We start from the raw sequence: 21,994 nt of genomic DNA, 5'->3' as shown, positions 1-21,994 counted from the left end.
AATCTTTTTGCTGATTTTGGTTAAATGTTTTATTTCAAGTTTCTGATTGATAGTATTTCAAAAATCTCAGTGTCAAGTGATGGATATCATCTTCAGATGTGTAAGCAATATAATAACACTTCATAATATTAAAATATTATTTTTATTAGAAAAAATAATTTTCTTCCAAAAAAGAATTAATGTGATTTTCTTCTTAGTCTTTGCATTAATAATTTGGAAAATCAGTTATAAATATACAAGGGATGTATATTAATGAATAATAAGTGACAGATTTAATGGAAAATGTTTTAAGGAAAGAAATTTTTCAATTTAAAAAATAATTGGAATAAAAAGTCCACTTGCAAGAGTTATCTTTCCTATATCTCCCTGACTCAAAACACTCAGGAACGGTTGAACATATCAGATTCAGAATAAGCTAAAATTTCTAGAATAAATATACATTTTTCAAAGAAATAAAGACAAGCACACAAACAAGAGTACAGTACTCTAAAAGCGCAAGTGAATTATAATTTATTTCAACGAGGTTGTAGATTTTAACTCGAAATTCCTCTATATATACATGCTGTCAGTGGAAGAACTTGCTGCTTTCGCTATGACATTGTACACTACTTGGGTAGCTAAGATTTGACTGTCATTCTCTTTGGTCTCTACTTAAAAATAACCCTTCTTCGTTTGTGATTTATAATGAATCCGTTACCTTGTTCTTGTTGTTTACAACATCGCATGTAGTCTATTTTAGAGCATTTTAAAGATTTAGATCATCAGCAAAGCGAACCTGTACAATTCGTCCTCGGGAGAAAATGGACGAAACAATGGAGGTTTATTTTTCTGTGCAGTACGTCATCAAAAAGTGGTGTAATGAGCCTCCTTAAAGTTTTAAGGAATTCATCTACAATGTCATTTTCTAATGCCTTTCTTACAAGACCAATGAAATTGTATCACACTGATCAGTACCACATCCAGTCAATACCACTTCAACAATAATACTTTTTTGTGATTCTCCAATATTTGATAGGTTCAATATTTTCAGCCACAATACCTGTATATCCATTTCCAGCAGTTAATGTCTTGCCTATAGTACATGTATCTTGAAACCCTTCAATATGACATGGGAGGGGGGTGTCTCGATTTGTTTTGAGAATGTAGAACACATGAAGCATTCAAAGCATGACAGTACATGTAAAATGATACAGTGTACAGATAGATATACAGCACACAAATGAACCCAGATACCAAGAGTATATTCTATCTTCAGACAAAAACATGTACAGTAAAACACGCTTACAGCTAACATGTTTATAATGAATTGATGCATCCAGCTAAGTGATTTTTATTCCCTGTAACTTTTAAATATATTGTTAACTTAACAGATATAACAGATTATAACAATATCGCTAACAATTTATTCCGTATTTGTTGTTCTAAATATCTTTCTTGACATTATAAAATCACTAAAATTACTTCTTGCTAAAAATATAAACCAGTTATTGGGGGATAAATCGCTAAATTTGCATTGAGCTAAAAAATCAACTTTTAGGGTATCAATGCATGGTCTTCAAGATACATGTATCTATGTTCGAGATACAAAAGTTTTAACTGTATTAGACCATATTATACTAAAATGAAATTACCTTGATCTCCAAACCAGATAAAAACATTCAGGCTTCAAAAATATCTCAAGAACAGATATCTTCGAATCACTTGAAGAAAGCACTGTCGGAGCTGGAGTATAATATTCTTAGCAAAAATAATCAAAAAGTTATGGAAAACAACTATCATCATATCATTATAAAAGAACAAACTTTGTGCAATCCTTACCATCTTCCTTCTCCTCGTGGGACCTTTTGGTGCCCCTTGTCTCATGGATGGTTGGTTTGGTACCTAAAATGAGAATATGTATTTTATAAGGGTAGCCAAACTATACCTGGATCAGTCATATCAAGGTTTGTTTTTCAAAGAACAGCAGATGTCCTCGTCCTTTCCTAACCATATCTCTTATCATCATCCAGTGACTTGGAATTGAAATCACTAAAAATGTAATGTCAGCAAAATACTAAGTAAAGGATTATTCAATCTAATCAGTTAATGTAGCTTAGGTATTTCCTACCAAGATAATGTTTGAACTCAGTGCCCTTCAACTTAGATCTTAAAACATTGGTGTGACATCATTTCTTTGTTCTTTCAGTCTAAAATTTTACCTTTGGAAGTCCAATATTAGTCAATTATCAGACTGTCTCATACCTTCAAAATTGGACTGAACTAAAAACATGATTATTTAACAAACAACACAGTTCATTCTTTTATCTAGACTACAATCCTTAGTAATTACTAAGGAAATCATAATCATAATACATAAATAATGTGCCCTAATGTCAGTTATTACTTCATATACAGCAAAAAATAGACACATGGACAAATTTGAATTCTATACATCCTAAAGGATGAATGCATATTAATATGACTAATCATATATATCATATATATTTCCTGTTCTTCATCAGAAGATTTAAAATAATTTTTTAATATATATTCCCACGTAAAACTATGATATCCTACTGTGGCCCCACCCTATCCCCTGGGGATCATGATTTGAACAAACTTCAAAAGAAAATCTATATATTATGTCAGGAAGCTTTCATAAAAGTTTCAGCTTTTTTGGCTGAGTGGTTCCTGAGAAAATTTTTTAAAGATGCTATGAAATTTTCACAAATTCTTAATTATCTCCTCTTAAGGAGGGTGTGGCTCTTAAAGGCAGAGATTTTTTACCGGGTGGTAAATTCCAGGTGAGGGAGGGGCTTATTTTGTACAGGTGTGAATGCCTTGAGGGCTAGCAAACTACCTGTGGTCGTCTGTCTCCTAATCCCTATACACAGGAAGTGATTTAATACACAGTGGAGTACCTAAGAAGTCAAACTTTACCTATGTTGGGATTTTGAGGTGATTTTAAGTTAGAAATAAAAAGTTGTAAATAAAGTTTAATCTAAATAATTTTTATTAATTGTAATTGAATGTGTGTCAAAGCATCCCCACTCATTAAAACAAGAGGCCCACGGGCCTTATAGGTCACCTGAGTATCATGCAACAACTTCGCCACAATGGATTCACGTTTTAACCCAGAGGCCATGAAATTCACAATTTCGAAAGAGGCACACTTGCTCAACATAATTTTACATTTAGTAAGCTTACTTAATACCCAGAAAGAGAGCAGAGGATTATCAAAGAATTAATGCATTTTCACTATGTAATCATTAGAGCCCTGCCCTAACACCAGAACCATGATGCAGGGGCCATAAAATTCACAATTTTGGAAGAGGCATCCTTACATATCATAACAATACTCTTAGTTCATCAGCTTAATACCCAGGAGGAAAGATTTTCAAAGAATTATTGCATTTTTACTATATAATCATTAGAGCCCCACCCTAACACCAGAACCCCTGACCCAGGGGCCATGAAATTCATAATTTTGGAAGAGGCACCTTTACTCATCATAACTATGCATCAGTTTGTTTGTTAAATACCCAGGATCAAAGAAAAAGATTTTAAAAGAAATAATGCATTATCACTATATATTCAACAGAGCCCCACCCTAACACCAGAACCCCTGACCTAGGGGCCATGAAATTCACAATTTTGGAAGAGGCACTCTTTCTCATCATTACTATGTACTTAGTTCATCGGCTTAATACCCAGGAGCAGAGGAGAAGATTTTTGAATAATTAATGCATTTTCACTATATAATCATTAGATACCCGCCCTAACACCAGAACCCCTGACCCAGGGGCCATGAAATTCACAATTTTAGAAGAGACACCTTTCCTCATCATAACTATGCATATTGTTTGTTTCCTAAATACCCAAGAGCAGAGGAGAAGATTTTTTAAGAATAATGCTTTTCACTACATATTCAACAGAGCCCCACCCTAGCACCAGAACCCCTGACCCTGGGGCCATGAATTTCACAATTTAGGTAGAGGGCTCAATGCTTATTACATTCATGCCAACAGTTTGCCTGCTTGATGCCCAGGAGTAAAGAAGAAGATTTTTAAAGATTGCATTAATTCTGATGGTTTTAGCCCCACCCCTTAGGCCCCAGGGGGGTAGGGGTCATGAATTTCACAATTTTTACTCCCCTTCACATATAGATGCTATGTGCCAAATTTGGTTGAAATTGGTTAAGTGGTTCCAGAGAAGAAGCTGAAAATGTTCAAATGTTAACGCACGACGGACGACGAACGACGCACGACGCACGCCGACGGACGAAAACAGATAGCAATAGGTCACCTGAGTAAACTCAGGTGACCTAAAAAAAAAAATAATTATCATAATATTTGTTGAGCTTTGAAAAAAAAAAGTTATATCAAATTTTGATATATATTATCATAAAGAATATCATAATTATTTTAAATACTAAAGGTGTGTATATATATTATCAAGCTAAAAATTCTATAGTAATACAGCTTCTCTATTGTTTATACCATGTGTGGTAAATATCAAAGGATCAAATGTTAATTTGAAGGTCACCACGAGTGCCAAACAATGTGTACAGGGTATACACAGGGACGAGTAAGTAAATGTCAATCAAGTTCTAGCACCCAATGATGTACCTTAATGCACTTGATTGACAGGGGTACACAGACCAGGTATTTTGGAAGGTGGTGCTTAAAATCTCTGCCTTTAAGCAAACTTGAATCCCCTTAACCTAAGGATGCTTTGAGGCAAGTTTGGTTGAAATTGGCCTGGTGGTTCTGAAGACAAGGTCAAAAATGTGCCAAGTTACAGAAAACTGACGACAAGCATCAAAACACTTCAATCAGAAACCTTTGGTTCAAGCTAAAAATGGTTGAATTTTTTTCCACAAGAAGATGAAAATGTTCAAAACATTATGACAAATGCAAAACATCTTGGACGATGACAGACAAAAGACAGCCATCGGTCACCTAAGAAAGTCTGGAAGATACTTGAGTTTTTAAGTCACAAAACAGTCTTTACAGCTGGAAAAAGATGAAATGCTGATTACATGTACACCTGCATTTTGATGCAGGGCTACAATAATTGCATATTCTAAAGGACAAGTGCACTTAAGCAATGCTTAATGGGCCCTTTTTCAGTGCTTTTTACTTTAGAATATATTACCAAATTGTTCTTTTTTGGTAATGGTTAAACACAAGTGGATATTTCTAATTAAAATCATGTTAAAACATCATCTAAATCAGCATGGATCTGAAACAAATGAAAATTTCTATATGTCTATAGATACCCCGAATCCGGAAAAGTCGTACCGAACCTATTTTGAGTTTCGTTTATTTAAATCAAGGGGAGGAGACATTTAATCGGACACTTGAACAATCTGATGGTGGATCATTGACGGGCGCGTTTTCCGAATAATGCTTCTTGTGCTATTTTACCTGAGTAAAAAAAATCGAATGAAGTTGTATAGATGCTGTAGCCATAGTGATCAAACTAAAAAATTTGCACGCTTGCATTTGAAATAATACAATAAGTATTAACATTAGTTCCTTTAAATTTTAAAATGAAAAAAAAAGTGTATTTAGGTGGCTTTCAATACCGTTACCAGTGTCTTGCATGAATTTTTAATGCTTGACACTATTATGTATGATGACATTTTAAGACACTAAACTCTCCTAACCCTCCTCTGTTCCTTAAACCAAATACATACAAACTTTTCTATGCGGCACGACTTCGATATAATAAAAAACGTGGCTGTGGCTATCTTTTACAGTGAGCACCTTTGAGGAATGTTTACCTAGGTAGAACTCACGTGACTATCGGTATTTTAAATAATTTATTCCACGGGTGAGTTCAACATAGGTCATACAGGTAAATAGCTATCGCTTGCTATAGGAAAAACATTGAACTTTTCATACATTTTTAACATTTTAAGTACAAGCCTAATCTTGTACAAATTTCCTACTTACACACAAGTTGTAAAAATGTATAATGCATTTTTTGTCATTCGCACAAGTTTGTACAACGTTAGGCTGACAGTAAACAAAAGCTTTGAAATGAATGACCATCCTCGATTTACTATAGAAAATCACGAATGTCGGCTGACCCCTACCACATTTTACAGCTTTGCTCTTTGTATATTCATGAATTTCAGCGATAAAATTTGTTGAATCTTATGGTTTAGATATTAATTAATGATCTGAGATGAAAAATTTTGCTTAATTTAATTCTTCATTTTTTCACATTTTACCGGGGCCCATAAGTGCACTCGTTCTTTCATTTCAAATCCATAAAAGTTCTTAATGTTGTTGGTCAGAAAAACTTAACTGTAAATGAAGCTTATTTGACAAATTTGACAAACAGATATTCTTACCTGATTTTGGACTAGATGACCCTCTACGCTGCTTAGCTTCATGATTTACAGATGGGAGATTGCAAGCGTTTGCACTTGGATCACTTTCTTCATGCTAAAAATATCACTCATGAACATTTTGAACTGTATTTTTACAAACTCATTCAGCATACTACAGTAGTCCACCAAAACATAATCATGATTATTATCAATAGTCTATGAGATGTAAACAATATAATTATGATAATCCACTACATACACAGCAAACAGTATACAGTCATGTAGTTACTGACTGGCTCTAATGATAACAGTATACAGTCATGTAGTTATTGACTGGCTCTAATGATAACAGTATACAGTCATGTAGTTATTGACTGGCTCTAATGATAACAGTATAAAGTCATGCAGTTATTGACTGGCTCTAATGATAACAGTATACAGTCATGTAGTTATCGACTAGCTCTAATGATAACAGCTCTGTTGTTTGACAGATCTGTGGCCCTAAATTGTCGCTGGCTGAGGGTAATAAATCCGTTCAAAATTCTTATATATTTTCTTGTAAAACATCTTCAGAAGAATATTTTTCATATATATTTCAATGATAACTTTGATCCCCTATTGTGGCCCCATCCTTTGGATTGAACATGTTTATGTGATAAATAACTGCATTTTATGTATGGCACTTTTAGAAATTTGAGAAACTCACATTGCTTTCTTTCTTCTCCATAGTTTCCTTGCATTCTTTTGCACAAGTTGAAACTGAAATACATTAAATGAAAGAACATCTTAAAATAAATATCACTTTTCAACAAGCATGTAAAGTGATGTAATATATATCATACCACCATGGGAAGCAACATTTCACTAGTCATCTTTCTCTGCCTTGAAAATACAGCAAAACTCAGTTATAGCGAAGTTCTGGGGACCTGCCAATTTACTTCCCTATATCCATAATTCGTTACATCCGTGTAGCAAATTCCTTAAAGTATATATATAGCGAATTCGCAATATAGATTTTTTCATTTAACTATGACTACCAAATGTATTTAGGGGAATAAAAAATATAAAATTTACCTCGGAGTTCAAAAGTTTTCAGATAAATTAGTTTCAAATATAAATACTTACAGTTCAATATTTTAAAAATTTTGATCTTTGAAAATTCGCAATAAAAGATGTAAATTTAGTTATTTTTAACTTCTAGGGGACACAAAATCAGTTCGCTGTAAATGTAAATTCGCTATGTCCAAGTTCGTTTTATCCATAAAATTTTACAAGGAACTGTTAAGGATTTCGCTGAGGATTGCAAAAAACTTTGCTACATCCATAAATTTGCTTTATCCCTGTTTGTACTAACGAGTTTTACTGTAAATATATAAATAAAAACTCCTTACTGTAGCAATCAACTTCAAATTTCCTAATCTCAACTATTTGAATTTACAGTATATTAAAACTTTATGTCAAGTTTACCATGTTTATGAATGTAGCCTTGCTCATGCACAGGCTCAAGTATAAACCTTAATGTAGCTCCATCCTGGTAATGGAAGCATGCAATGAACAACACTAAATAGAGATGCTTGATTGACATAGGTAATCAAAGTTTATGAAGCTCACCTTGACAAATGTTATCTATAAGTAAGGCAAATCTTACATCAATTTTTTTCAATTAGTGTCCATCCCTAAATGCATCATCAATGCACGTTTGGTTAAGGTATGGCTTATAGTTACTTTGGAATGGACTTGTTCCAAATACTTAACCCTGGTCACTCATCTGGAAAATGTAGGTCAGATCCAGCAAACAAAGCAAGTCTGGTAGCGTACATCCTAGATGCATCATCCATACAAGTTACCCTGTTCACTTATCTGGAAAGTGCAAGTCAGATCAAGCATCCAAAGCAAGTTAGGTAGAGTGCATCCTTAGATGCATCATCTCTCCAAGTTTGGTGCAGGAAGGGCTTACATGTACTTGTGATTAGAGTTTCTCCAAAAAACTTTGAACTGGTCACTTATCTCAAAAATATTGGTCAGATCTAGTGTCCAAAGCAAGTCTGGTAGTGTCCATCCCTAGATGCATCATCCATGCAAGTTTGGGTGAGTGATAAAGGTGGGGCTTATAGTTACTCATCTGGAAAATGTAGGTCAGATCCAGCATCTGAAGCAGGTCTGGTGATGTATATTCCTAGATGCATCATCCCATTAAGTTTGGTATATGGCTTATATAAATGTACTTGGGAATGGACCTGCTCCAAAAACTAACTTGTTCACTTATCTGGAAAATGTAGGTCAGATCCAGTATCCAAAGCAAGTTGGTCGAGTCCATCCCTAGGTGTATTGTCTGTGCAAGGATGGTCAAGATAGGGTTTATATTTACTTGCGAATGGACTGGCTTTAAAAACTTCATCCTGGTAATTTTGTAGTAGACAGCCATGGGTTTGTGAAATAGAATGGACGCAAAAAAACATGGCTTGCAATGACAGATTCATCACATATATTGTTCCATTTGTCTTAATGCAGCTTGCAGAAATAAGCATATAATAAGGGTGCAACGATAAACCGTTTGACGGTATATCGCGGTATATTTTTCCACGGTTCAATTCACGATACGCTAAACTGATATCGCGGTTCGGTTCAATCGGTCCAGAATTATCCGTTTTGTCCGTTTTATTTCCTTCTTTACTATTTCAAAATGGCTTCCGCGCAAAACGTGAGGTCGCCGATAACGCATTTACGGCAGTTAAGCTCATCTCCAGCATCTTACAGACCTCAGATTTAACACGGAGAAGAATTTAATGTGATTATAAGTTATAGAGAAATGATAACCCTTTAGATCTAAACGTATTCTTTGGTAATACACGATATTCCATCACGTGTGTATTGCGATGAAAATTCGCTGTCTTGTTGACTAAAACCTATTAAAATATGACAACTGGTTTTCTACGTAAATAAAAGGAATAAAAGAATGAATGTCTTCCTTTTTCATTCCAATTTAAAAGGAAGATTATTAGGAAAGGTCCCCGTAGTTCCCTGTAGATGTTCATCATTGGTTTAGAATGTTGTCACAACTCAAAGATCTACCTAACAATCCAATTCAAGTTAACAAAATGTTATTTTAGTTATTATTAAAAAATGTGAACATTTTGTATAACACTGTCAAGTTTAAAAAAAAATATGATGACAAACTTGAAAGACTTTTTAACCTTGTCATGTATCGTGATACGTATCGTATCGTGAACTGAATACCGTGATACGTATCGTATCGTGAGGTTAGTGTATCGTTGCACCCCTAGCATATAATACATATTCATGTGCTGATATTTAGTTAGAATCACCTTTACCTTTAGGAGTTATGGATGCTTTCTTCTGGTTTGAATTGTACCACTCCTTCAATTTCTCCACGTGTGATTTTGAAGATTCTGGCACTTGACTCTCTAGGTACAGCTTCTTTAACTCTTCCGTTAAAATTGCTGTAAACATTTTTAAAAATATATATACTGTAAAATCACATATTTTCTTGGGGTCAAATTTTTGTGGTTTGAAGAAAAACTATGGGTTTATGGGAATTTCAGTTGAGCTAAAAAAAATCCAAAAAATCCAAATCTAACATTTCTGGTCTCTTCTTGTTTTCCATTTGCATCCAATTACTCCAACAATCTGGCCTTCCAACCCTTTCAGGATGTCGAGCTGAAAAACATGAATTATGTATATCTATGCACTGTAAGATATTCATAACAACATAAGCTTAATTAATTATCTTAAAATAAGGTAACAACAGGGGTTGAAATTTTCCTGGAAAACCCACTAGCCCAGGGACTGCTGATCAGTAAAAAATTACTAGCCCAAACCTCAAACTTAAACCAGCCCAAATTTTTTTTTACGCAAAATGAAAACATAACAAGTTAAATTAAAGTTTCAAATGCTGTGGTGATAGAAATAAATTAAACTACAATGTAGTTCTCTTTCAAAAGAAACCAAAAGCAAAAGTAAACTGACGAGAAATTTTTTTTTTCTGTTCTGCTACTCAAATGGACTATCATTACATTTAAATTAGCTAGCCCAAGTCTTAAAATGACAAGCCCCAGGAGTCAGGCTACCGTATACTTCAACCCCTGTAACAACGGGTAAAAAAAAATCTGCACATATTTTAGCTATTTTAATAATTATTCTTTTGTAAAACAACAGAGTCCTAAGGTATCCTAGTTGATTCTTAGGGATGATTTACTGGTAAACAAATCTTAATTATGTCCACCAAACAAGTGATCTCTGAAACTACTCATCCAATTGAGGAGAAACCTTTTTGGGTTTCTAAACATGTTGTGTAGAATGAAGGTCATTTTTACCACACATGCAAGCATGTGCCTGCATGTGTGATGAGTGAAATGACTGATATACTTGATATTGTTGTAACTTTTATATTTTTTGATCAACTGCTTTAAAACTCATAATTTAAAGAATAATTAGTGGTCTAGACAAGATGAAATGGTCAAATCTGCATGAACTCATGGACATGCACTTCACTCTGATTGGCTGTCACAAAAATCTGAATAACTTCCTTGTTTTTTTTTAACAACATACTTTAAAACTTAAAGAATAGGTATGTTCATAATGTTATAAACGGGAATTCATGAAAACATGTGCATGCATGTGTGCTGAAATTTGATTGGCTGAAAGTTTATATGACTAAAATTCCCTTAATTTTTAAAGAAAACAAGATGAAATTTAGAATATAGATATGTATATAAGGTTCCTACATTATACTGCTATCAAAATTCTTAAAAACATGCACATGTCCACTCTCTCTTTTTATAAAGTAAAAAATCTATCCCACCATGCAGCCCTATCCAGATAACATAAACATGATAAATCGAATAAAAAATTTTGCATCAAAATATGTCTTGCCATTTAAACATACCTAATTTGAACAAGTTTGAATTCACAAAGGGGAAACAGCAAATTGTAGTAAACCCCCTGCCCATCCCACAAAAAAAACTCATACATGTATGTATTTTTTTTTAATTTTAATCATATATGCTATTAAAAGCTTATGTTGTCTTCTGTGTTTGAGGAATAAGGACCCGAGACCTGGGCCAAGAGGTGACCTGACCTGACCAAGGCCACTAAGCGGCCTCGCTCAGGTCAGGTCAGCGAGTGGGCCAGGTCAAGGGTCCTTATTTCACAATGTTGAACTCATAAGGGGTAATCAATTGTTTTATCATACTGATATAAGTTAAGACAATTTTTGTAGGCTTAATTACTAAAACTAGAAATCTGACCAGTCAGCAAGGGCCCCGCCGAAGGTTAGAAATATAAGGGTGCAGATTAGGGGATGAGAATTTTACTTGATTCCAAAAAATTTCAAAATATATAAAGAATAAGCAACAGCAACTGCTAAATATCCAACAATCTGTAAATAGTATCCTTGTATTTACACAAGGCAGTAAAAAACATATCTATAGTAACTCAATTAAATGTATTTAAAAATGAATGAAGCATGTGTTTTCTAAAATGCCAGCCTTCAGTGAATGCAAATATCACCCAGGCTTGACCTTAACTTCAAAACAATATCAGTTGCAGACATTAAAGGTGTTAATTAATCTTAAAGTGACAGAAAGATAACCCTCTAAAATATTCTGCAAACCAGCAAGATAATCAAACCCACGGGATTAATTATACTGCTCTCTCAACCTTTTATTCTAAGTTTACAATAAGAACTTTTTCAGCAATGATAGAATGAGGTTATTATCTGAATACCTGTTAAAATAATTAGTATTCTTGAACTTACATAAGGCAGAAAAAAAGAAAAAGAAAAAAGAAAATAATAATAAAAACAATATCTTTATCTATTTCTTGTTTTTAGAATTCAATAAAATCATAACTCATTGTGTATTTTACCAAAATAAAGTATGAACATTATTTAAATCAACATTTCAGAGAATGTAAACATCATTCAGAATTGACCTTAACTTCAAAACAAACTTCATTTGCAGACAGAGGTGTTAGTTAATCTCAATGTGGCAGATAAAGATAAATGCTTTGGATTTTCTTCAAGAGGAAAGTTAATTAATCCCAAGAGACTCATTGCAGCCTTTCATAGTTTACAATAGGAACATTCTCAGCAGTTATCTCTCTTTGCCCATTCACTCTTATATAAAGTTAAGGAATATACCCCACCACCCCAGCTCGAAACCGGATGTCATAGAGAACCAAACATAGCATCAAAATATGTCTTACTGCCTATTCAACCAACATACCAAATTTGAACTTAACTGGTCAACCCTAAAAAAAGTTATTAGAAAAAACAGAAAATTTGTGGACGGAAGAATGACAGACGGACAGACAGACAGACGGACAGAGTGATTACTATAGGGGACCCGCAAATCCTTGCGGGGCCCTAACAATCAATATATTAAACCTACGAACTGTTATTATCAGTGTTTCATCGGGATTGGGATTCGCTAGTGAAGTTGTTTACTTTTCACCTGCAAGTCTTGTAAGTTTTTGCACCGCCGATTTATTAAAACACTTTGTGATTGTCAGTAACATGCATTTTTATAAATTCACAAATACCATTTCCGAGTACAATGACAATCTGGTGCAGACTTTTACTGTACAAAAGATTCAAGTCTGCATTCGTTGAATTTGACATTGTAACGAAAGTTTCAATGAAAATAATATACAATTATGGACTCTTTCGGTGGTGAATATGGTTTGTTATTCACCAGAAAAATATCAATATTGACCGAGGCTTCGCCTCGGTCAATATTGAAATTTTTCTGGTGGATAACAAACCATATTCACCACCAAAAGGGGTCCATAATTGTTTTATTATATAGTTCAGATTTGAATAAATAAGGCATTGAAGATTGCATGACGACATTCATAACTGACTGCATGACGACATTCTTTTCATTTACGAACTTCTGTCGTTGAAAAATAAAAAAAATGTCCAGATTACAAGTTATAACGTCTGTGTTTTTCATCCGCTGTGCGTAAGACATCGAAGTGTTTGGAAAATAATCCTGCGATAGGCATGCCTGACATTTTTCCTGCTCAGATACACAGCTGGTTCTGGCCTTTGCAACCAACTGTTTACAACTTTGTTTGAGGATTTGATTGTGACATCACAATGCCGCTGCACGCTCACTGACCCTCCAGTGAATACGGCTTCAAATCCGGTGAATATGTAGTGTTATGAACCGTTTGCGTTTGTATAGATTATATAGGGACTATAAATAGACTATATAATAATAAATTTTATGACCCATCTAAAGGACTATCGTATTCTGTATCATAAAAAGACTAAACATATTTTTATAACGGCATTTTTTGTAATGAACAGTCATTACTGTATGCGTTAATTCTTAAATTTGAATGGAATTTAGATTAACAGGTCATTTTGAACAGTCATTATTCATAATGACCGGGTCATTATACCCCACATGCAATGATTCCTAGGTCATTATTGCTGTAAATGGTACTTTTTGGAGTCATTATTGAGTTTAAAAGCCTTCTAACAAGCCAATCAAATTTGAGTATTCTTAATTAACAGAGGTATAATAAGACCTTTTATTCACACATCTACACATCATGCCTGACAGGGATGGGGTCGATTACTCTCAAAAGTAATCGATTAAATTACAATTACTTTGGATTTTAAAAGTAATTAATTACAAGCTGATTACAGTCATTTTTTAAAGTGATCAATTACATCTGATTACTTTTCCATCATGTAATCATGATTACTTGTGATTACTTTAGATTACATGAAATTTTATGAAGTTTTTCTTCTTATAAATTCTTTGTTTAATGTTCGGGAAAGAAATGTTTTCTTTGTTTTTTTTCACAGGTCATTACATATTAAAATCAGTGCTCATATTACACACTTTTTATCTCAATTTAATCAACATTTACATTTTAAAGGCAGAGTTCAGACAAAATTTGGTTAAATGTCCTTACATAGATGCTTGAGATGGTTTACCTGATCATCTGGTCTGTATCTTATAGACAAGTAAATATCTGTGTTATTGTTGGGGAAAAACCAAATACATATAATTTATTAATCCAATTGGACATAATTATAGTTAGAAGTTATTGCCTGTTTACCATAAAAAAGGTTTCTTCTCAATCAGATGAGTAGTTTCCAAGAACACACAAAAAAGTACCAGAGAAGAAATGGAATACAGAGTAAAAACAAAAACTTCCCAAACTTTGTTTTGATAACTCATATCTAGCCTTTTATCAGAAAGGAAACATTCTTACATCTTTCTTTTTTTTACTTGTTATCCCTATAGTTACTTCTCCTGTCCAGTCTATGAGTAAAATATCTTTCTTATAAAACTTTGATTCTTCATCATATCGGTAATCTGCCTTGGAGAGATTCTTTACCACGCCCAATATGTCTACAAAGAACAATATATGATAAGTGTCTCAAATGGCCCCAAAAATAAATACATGTTTCTTAATTTTACTTTGTATATAGCTTTACTTTGCACAGCTATACACGTCACCTTTATTCATACCTTTCAATTTGATCAAAATGCCATTAATTTAGAAATATGATATCATAAAGTTCACCTTTTCCTGCCATTTTAGCATATTTTGTATAAAACTGCTTATTTTCAATCAGTTTTTCTTGTAGAAAATATTGAGTGCAGACTTGAACAAACTTTATATTTTTTCCAAAGATGTATCTATCCAAGACTAATTACTGACAGAAAAATTTTGCATGTTCAAAGCTGCACTCTATGTTTCCCATATGAAAAACGTCAAGGAAAAGCCACATTTTTGTCTTATTTTGAATTTTTGTTTGATTGCAAAAAAACTGTAGATTCCTAAATATATGCGAGGAATTAATTAACGCGTAATTACGCGAGGAGCACCACTCGCGAAATAAAGTTACTCCCTTTTATTTTTATGGTGTTGAAATTAATGTTAAATCTCATTGTACACCGTCCATTCGCGAATTATTGTTCTCGCGATTTGGCGTCTAAGAGCCCTTTCGTGATATTAAGTACTCGCGTACAATAAGGACAGGGGTGTGCAATTACAAAAATTAGTTACTAGCCCGTCGGGCTAGTGGCAGTAAGCAAGTTACTAGCCCGAGGTTGCCAGTCACTAGCCCATTAACTACCGAAAACAATACATGTATAAGTATAGCAAAAAAGTAAATAAACAAGAGGCCCATGGGCCACAACGCTCACCTGAATAACTTTGGCCCTGCTGTTCTTCACCAGATGATCTTTTTGTAATACCTATTGTGGCCCCGCCCTACCCATGGGGATCATGATTTTAACAATTTAAAATCTACACTACCCTAGGATGTTTCCATATAAGTTTCAGCTTTACTGGCCAAGAGGTTCTTGAGGAGAAAATTTTTGAAGATTTTTCCTATATATTTCAATGTAAAACTTGGATTCCCTATTGTGGCCCCGCCCTACACCCAGGGGTCAAGATTTGAATTCTTTAGAATTTACGCTGTCCCAGGATGCTTCTACAAAAGTCTTAGCTTTTCTGACCAAGTGGTTCTTGAGAAGAAGATTTTTTTTTTCTATATATTTCAATATAAAAATTGGATTTCCTATTGTGGCCCCGCCCTTTCCCCGGGGGTCATGATTTTAACAATTTAAAATCTACACTACCCCAGGATGCTTCAACATAAGTTTCAGCTTTTCTGGCCCAATGGTTCTTGAGAAGAAGATTTTTAAAGATTTTTTTCTATATATTTCAATGTAAAACTTGGATTCCCTATTGTGGCCCCGCCCTTGCCCCGGGGGTCATGATTTTTACAATTTAGAATCTACACAACCAAAGGATGCTTCAACATAAGTTTCAGCTTTTCTGGCCCAATGGTTCTTGAGAAGAAGATTTCTTAATGACCCCACCCTATTTTTGTCTTTTCTTGATTATCTCCCCTTGTAAGGGGGTTTGGCCCTTTATTTTAACAATTTAAACTCCCCTTCACTCAAGGATGCTTTGTACCAAATTTGGTTAAAATTGGCCCGGTGGTTCTTGAGAAGAAGTTGAAAATGTGAAAAGTTTACAGACGGACGGACGAACAGACGGACGGACGACGGGTGATCAGAAAAGCTCACTTGAGCTTTCAGCTCAGGTGAGCTAAAAACATTTAAGTTGAAATGAATAAAACAAATATTGGTTTTGCGCTTTGTTATTGTCAGGTACTTCTCCCTATATTTATCGACTATAATTGTCACTGAAACAACTGGCGATAGCAACACACAATACATATAGGTTAAAACGAATTTAAGATTATGATTTTACAACAAAGTTAATTCGTACATCAATTCAGTCGACGTAAATATACTCATATTTTCGTTTTAAATTTACTAGCCAAACGGGCTAACACAGTAAAGATTTATGATAGCCCGACCTCTAAAATTGGTAGCCCCGGGCGTCGGGCGATGGTAATTGCACACCCCTGAAGGAATTTAAAGTAGCATCATTTCTGACGTCATCAACAGCCTGTGAATGCATATAAATGTGAAAAATGTATTGGAAATATCTCTAATATAATCTCTTCTACAAAATAAAAAACAATTACACATATCTGAATCACATTCTAAAATGTTGATTTTGGGGGGCCAAAATTGATTCCTATCAAATATAGTCCTTATACAGAAATTCAAAATAACAATATTTTGTTCATTTATGCTTCCTTGTACATGTAAGATGCTCCCTCTCTTTAAAACCTTACCAAAAGTTTTTGAGGATTTATGTTTTCTGTGAATTTCTTCAACATGCACTGGTTCAAACTGAACCCTTTTTCTCACAGCAGTTTCTGTGCCCCTGTGACTGCTACTACTTGAACTAGCTGCATCACCAGTGCCACTGTCTTGGGAAAGGGAAGGACCATCAACTGGTTCAATTAAGGGTTTTCGTTGAAACTTAAGCTCATACTTGTGGCACCTTTTGTAGTCTTTATTGGCCACCGTTATATCTGCACCAAAACCAGAGATGTAGTACTCCTGAAAGAAAAGGTTTTTTGACATTATATTTTATCATTCTTTTCTTTTGTCCTAATATCTCTCAATATTAATAATGATTTAGTCATAATTTAAACAAACTTGAAGAGACTACGATGGAATCATCATTGTTTATGGAGGTCACTGTTCATGGGGAATTTGACTGGTTCATGGGTAACTTGCATATCTTATTAAGATAAATGAATCAACTGTGCTAAATGTTTGTGTGTTTCAATGTTTGTGGGGACTAATATTCGTGGGTAAGGGCTACTTTCAAAATCCACGAACAATGATCCCCCACGAACATGATGATTCCACAGTACCTGAAGTTGTTTTGATATTAATAACTAATCATGGTATTGCTGTTCTTGAGAAGAAGGTTTTTAAAGTTTTGTTAAAGTCATGATCTAAACCTGACATTGCTTCTCTTTTAATAATGACTAATCATGGCTCTACTGTTCTTGAGAAGAAGATTTGTAAAGTATTTTCCCTATATGCTCCTTTGTAAAACTTTGATCACCAAATGTACACATGGCCCCATCCTACAACAGAGGTCATGATTTGAACAAACTTGAATCTACACTATCTGAGGTTCTTCCATACTAATCATGGCTTCCCTTCAGAACTTTTTAAAAAGTATTCTTTTAAGATGCGAACAAACTTGAATTTAAACCTAAGCTGAGGATGCTTATTCATATGACTAATCATCCTGATCATGGCTTTGCTGTTCATGAGAAGATGATTTGTAAAGAATTTCCCTTTATATTTCCATATGAAACTTTCAGTTTGATTCCTTATTTTGATCTACCCTACCCCTCGGGCCATGACAATTTAGAATTCAAACTACCTTAGGAAGTTTACACACAAGTTCAATCTTTTTTGGTGCAGTTTTGCTAACACCAAAATGTATGTGAGTATACACGTTTTGATAAAAACATGAATAGTTTGTTTGAAATTGGGCTAAACACAATGCAAGAGGCCTTTCGGTCACAACGCTCATCTGAGTCACTTTTGCTTTGCTGTTCTTCGGATTTTTTTCCCTAAGTACATGTATTCATATGTAAAAATCTGTCTTTTGTGGCCCTACCCTATACACAGGGGCCATGACTTTCAGAACAAAATAAGTAATAACAAAATCTAATCTACACTACCAGAGGAAGCTTCGATAAAAACATGACTTATCATGGCTTTGCTGTTCGTGAGAAAAAAGGTCTTTAAAATCTTTTCCTATAAATTCCTATGTAAAACTTTGATCATCTACTGTGGCCCTACCTTAGCCCTGGGGTTCTTGATCTGAACAAACTTGAATCTACACCACCTGAGGATGCTTCCACATTAATACTATTTACCATGGCTTTGCTGTTCTTGAGAAGAGGAGTTTAAAAGATTTTTTCCCTATATAATCCAATGTAAAAATCTGATTGCCTATTATCATTCAAAAGTTAAGGCCATTTTTTAAGTTTTCCAAAAGAAGGTCAAACTCCAAGGTCAATAGGTCACAAAAGTTGGTATCCAGGAGAATGTCTTGTCACAAGAAAAACACACATGAAATATGAAAACCGTAACTCCAAACATTCAAACATGTCAGGACTCAAAGCAGACTTTGGGACAAGGTAGCCATATGCATGATATGGCTACCTACTTTTAATTTAACTGGCCATTTTGAGATTTAGGTTGCCAAGTGTAAAGGTCGCCTTCAGAAATAGGAAATGTTGAAAAAAAAAAACACATATCGAAATCTTTTTCAAAATATTTATTTTTCCATACTCTCTGCAGAACTAATCCTACTGATGCTCTACAACGATGATTTTCACTAGGAAAAAATATTTAACTACATTTTCGAACGAATTTTTTGTATGATGACCATGTGCAGCGGTCAAGATTAGATTAGATAATAAATTACATCATATCACATCATTTTTTTTCATTAACCAGAATTTTTATCGTTGATACGTATGTAATATTGGGGCGAGCAAGAATTCGGGTTACAGAGACTTCGAAAACATGTAGAGCTTAGGGAACTCCAACAACAGTATATTACTTTTCTGCAAAGTCTTCGAGATTTCAGGTCTTATTTTGCAGAGAGAAAAGTATTTAACACACTGCTTTTGCATTTCTTCCCCATTCTGGGCTGTATGATGGAAAATGCAAAAATGGACAGACCGATTGTTTCCTTGAGCCTGCCATCTTGACTATTTTGACTGAATTTTTAACCCAATGTAAGAAATGTTAAGAGGCCTGGTCAGATTTTTTTTTTGGTCGCGGAGTGGCGACTAATTGTTAATTTTACTCGCAAAATTGAAAGAGCTAAATCCACGAAAGGGAAATCAGCCCAGTCATCAAAATAAATGAAACTTTCTCACATAAAACTCTAAGATTTGTATGTTGTAAAACAATTTATTTTTTAACAATATCTTTTCTGGTTTTCTTTTAACATTCGTTTAAATTTGGTATTGTTTTCCTTATTAATACTTTCTCGTCATTACGTTGACGTTACATACTTAAACGTCGTGACATTGACATTTTGTATAAGAAAGTAACATATGTACATATGGAATAAAAATAACCAACATAGGCTCTTCTTTAAAATTTTGGGAAAATTTTACTATGAATTTTTCAAGAAGTTCTTAAAACTTTTGGTTTATTTTTTAATTAAAGCAGTTTGTACTCTAAAGAAATGCCATATATTTGTTATATACAACGGTTGTCTGGTATAATCGTTGATACCTGTAACACGTTTTAAATGATAATAAGAGATACGTTAATCTGAAAACAAACACAACGTGTTAATCCATCATATTTGAGTAAAACTGAATTAATGTAGTAAAATATATACTATAGTAACCATGGATAAGGATTTTATCATTCTTAAATGTTTTATTGTATGGTCACACGGCATACAAACAAAAAATAGACACTTTTTCAGAAAATACACAAGTACTAGTACTCTTTAATAACAAAACCATAAAATTAAAATGAAAAGTTGCATTAAAAATGAATACGTTTAAAGTTACCATCTATTTTATTGTCATTTTGAGACTTTCGTTGCACTTCTTTAATTTATGGCATTTCCCGGATATTTGAAATGAAATTGTGGTTCATACATGTACATGTAATAAATAGTGATGTTTGACGGTAATCCTGCACACCACAGATTGACAGGAAAGAAGCCACTATAGACTTTTAAACAAGTTTACAAAGCATCAAATCGGCCGTAAAAAAATTAAGAGTCCAACGAAAACACAAGATTTCGAAGTATTTGAATTTCAAAATGGAACCTGAAGTTAAAAAAAACAAAACAAACAAGATAAACGGAAATGGCAATATACCACTTTACTCATTGTAAATTACTTAATCAAAATAAAGTTCACCAATTATGATAAATATGTTATATCATCAAAGAGAAATGTTTTTAATATACCCACAATAGGTATGAAGATTTCAGATGACAAAAACGATCGAATTAATTATTGCTACCTAATCGTTTTCTTATCATATTATCATCTTACACACTCCCATTGTGGGGAGTACCTATTATAAACCCTTTTAATAAAATCATGAAGTAAAGATTATCTGGTGAGAAGTGAAAATTAAATTGAAACATAACAACATCTAAGACTTTCATATAGTTCAAAACCAGTTTTAACATTTTACTCATAATTTTACTCATAATTTTCAAATATTTAAAATAACATTTCGGGAATTCCCCTACTAGACGTACCCGTACCCGTACACCGTAAATCTCAACCTCTCTATTACATTCTATACATTCAGGATACATGGCCGTAAGAATCGGGGGTGGCCATGCCCCTCCCCCCCCCCAATAATTTTGCCGATATATAGTATACTATATAAAACAAAGCTACTATATGCTTGTGCCCCGTCAATAAAAACGTCTGATCCCCCCCCCCCCCTTTTTTTTTTTTTTTGCTTGTCAAGGAATTTTGGTAGTTGATAGTGCCCCCAACTGAAAATGTATGACTGTGCCCCCCACCCCCCCCCCCCCCCCAACTGAAATTGCTACCTACGGGCTTGGGATCTATAATAATAAATTTATGCAATGACCGAGTCACGAAAAATCAATCGTTTTTAAATTAAATTTTTATCAAGGAGATTGAAAAAAAAAACTGCTATTGAATTTATTATTTTTTTTTATACTATATATACAAGGTCTAATATAATTAGCATTGTTATTTATTCACTTTACTACTTTCTTGTTTAAATGGCAGCAGTAATTGGTCGAACTGTCCCACGTATTTAATGTGTGGGAGTGGGAATCCCGCAACCCCCCTCCTCCCAATAACCCTTGTCTTTTTTTTTTTTTTTTGTAAATGTAATAGTTTTTTTTTTTTTTTTTTTTGCTTCTTATTTTATATCGATGCTCTAATCCCCCTTTATGAATTAACACTACTACATTATAAACATGCTTGCTAATCTTGGTTGCCCTCTCTCCCATGGGCCTGTTACATTTAAGCGGAGTAACTCAAAATAGAAAGAGATAGCAAGTAGCCTCCCTTTGACATTTTTTTTTTCATGTGTTGGCTAGGTCACAGCATGCATGTGATACTGAAATTACTTAAAACCATAGAGAGTTATCACTGCCTTGGTAATAAGTTATTCGTTTATACAATATAGGGCATTTTTCTTATAGTCTAAGAGGCCTATCACAAAAATTATACACGATCTGTAAAATCAATCT

At 33.9% G+C, this 21,994-nt stretch overlaps 1 protein-coding gene across 3 annotated transcripts in view; it reads right to left on the bottom strand.

Annotated features, from left to right (window-relative positions):
- LOC133178898 (uncharacterized) overlaps positions 1–21,994 on the bottom strand; it is a 41,273-nt gene that overhangs the window by 8,280 nt on the left and 10,999 nt on the right. For all 3 annotated transcript variants that reach the window (XM_061313560.1, XM_061313561.1, XM_061313562.1), the window contains exons 3-9: positions 17,028–17,298; positions 14,576–14,715; positions 9,922–10,000; positions 9,655–9,783; positions 7,029–7,081; positions 6,344–6,437; positions 1,819–1,881 (exon numbers count right to left, since the gene is read on the bottom strand). In XM_061313560.1, coding sequence (XP_061169544.1) covers positions 1,819–1,881; positions 6,344–6,437; positions 7,029–7,081; positions 9,655–9,783; positions 9,922–10,000; positions 14,576–14,715; positions 17,028–17,298 — 829 coding nt within the window. The remainder of the gene's footprint in view (positions 1–1,818; positions 1,882–6,343; positions 6,438–7,028; positions 7,082–9,654; positions 9,784–9,921; positions 10,001–14,575; positions 14,716–17,027; positions 17,299–21,994) is intronic.

The sequence above is a fragment of the Saccostrea echinata genome, unplaced genomic scaffold, assembly GCF_033153115.1.
Source record: "Saccostrea echinata isolate AGI-Se365-2 ecotype Australia unplaced genomic scaffold, CSIRO_AGI_Sech_v1 ptg000003l, whole genome shotgun sequence".
Lineage (NCBI taxonomy): Eukaryota > Metazoa > Mollusca > Bivalvia > Ostreida > Ostreidae > Saccostrea > Saccostrea echinata.
The sequence above is the reverse complement of the archived record's forward strand: the minus strand, read 5'-3'. Positions and strand labels throughout refer to the sequence as shown.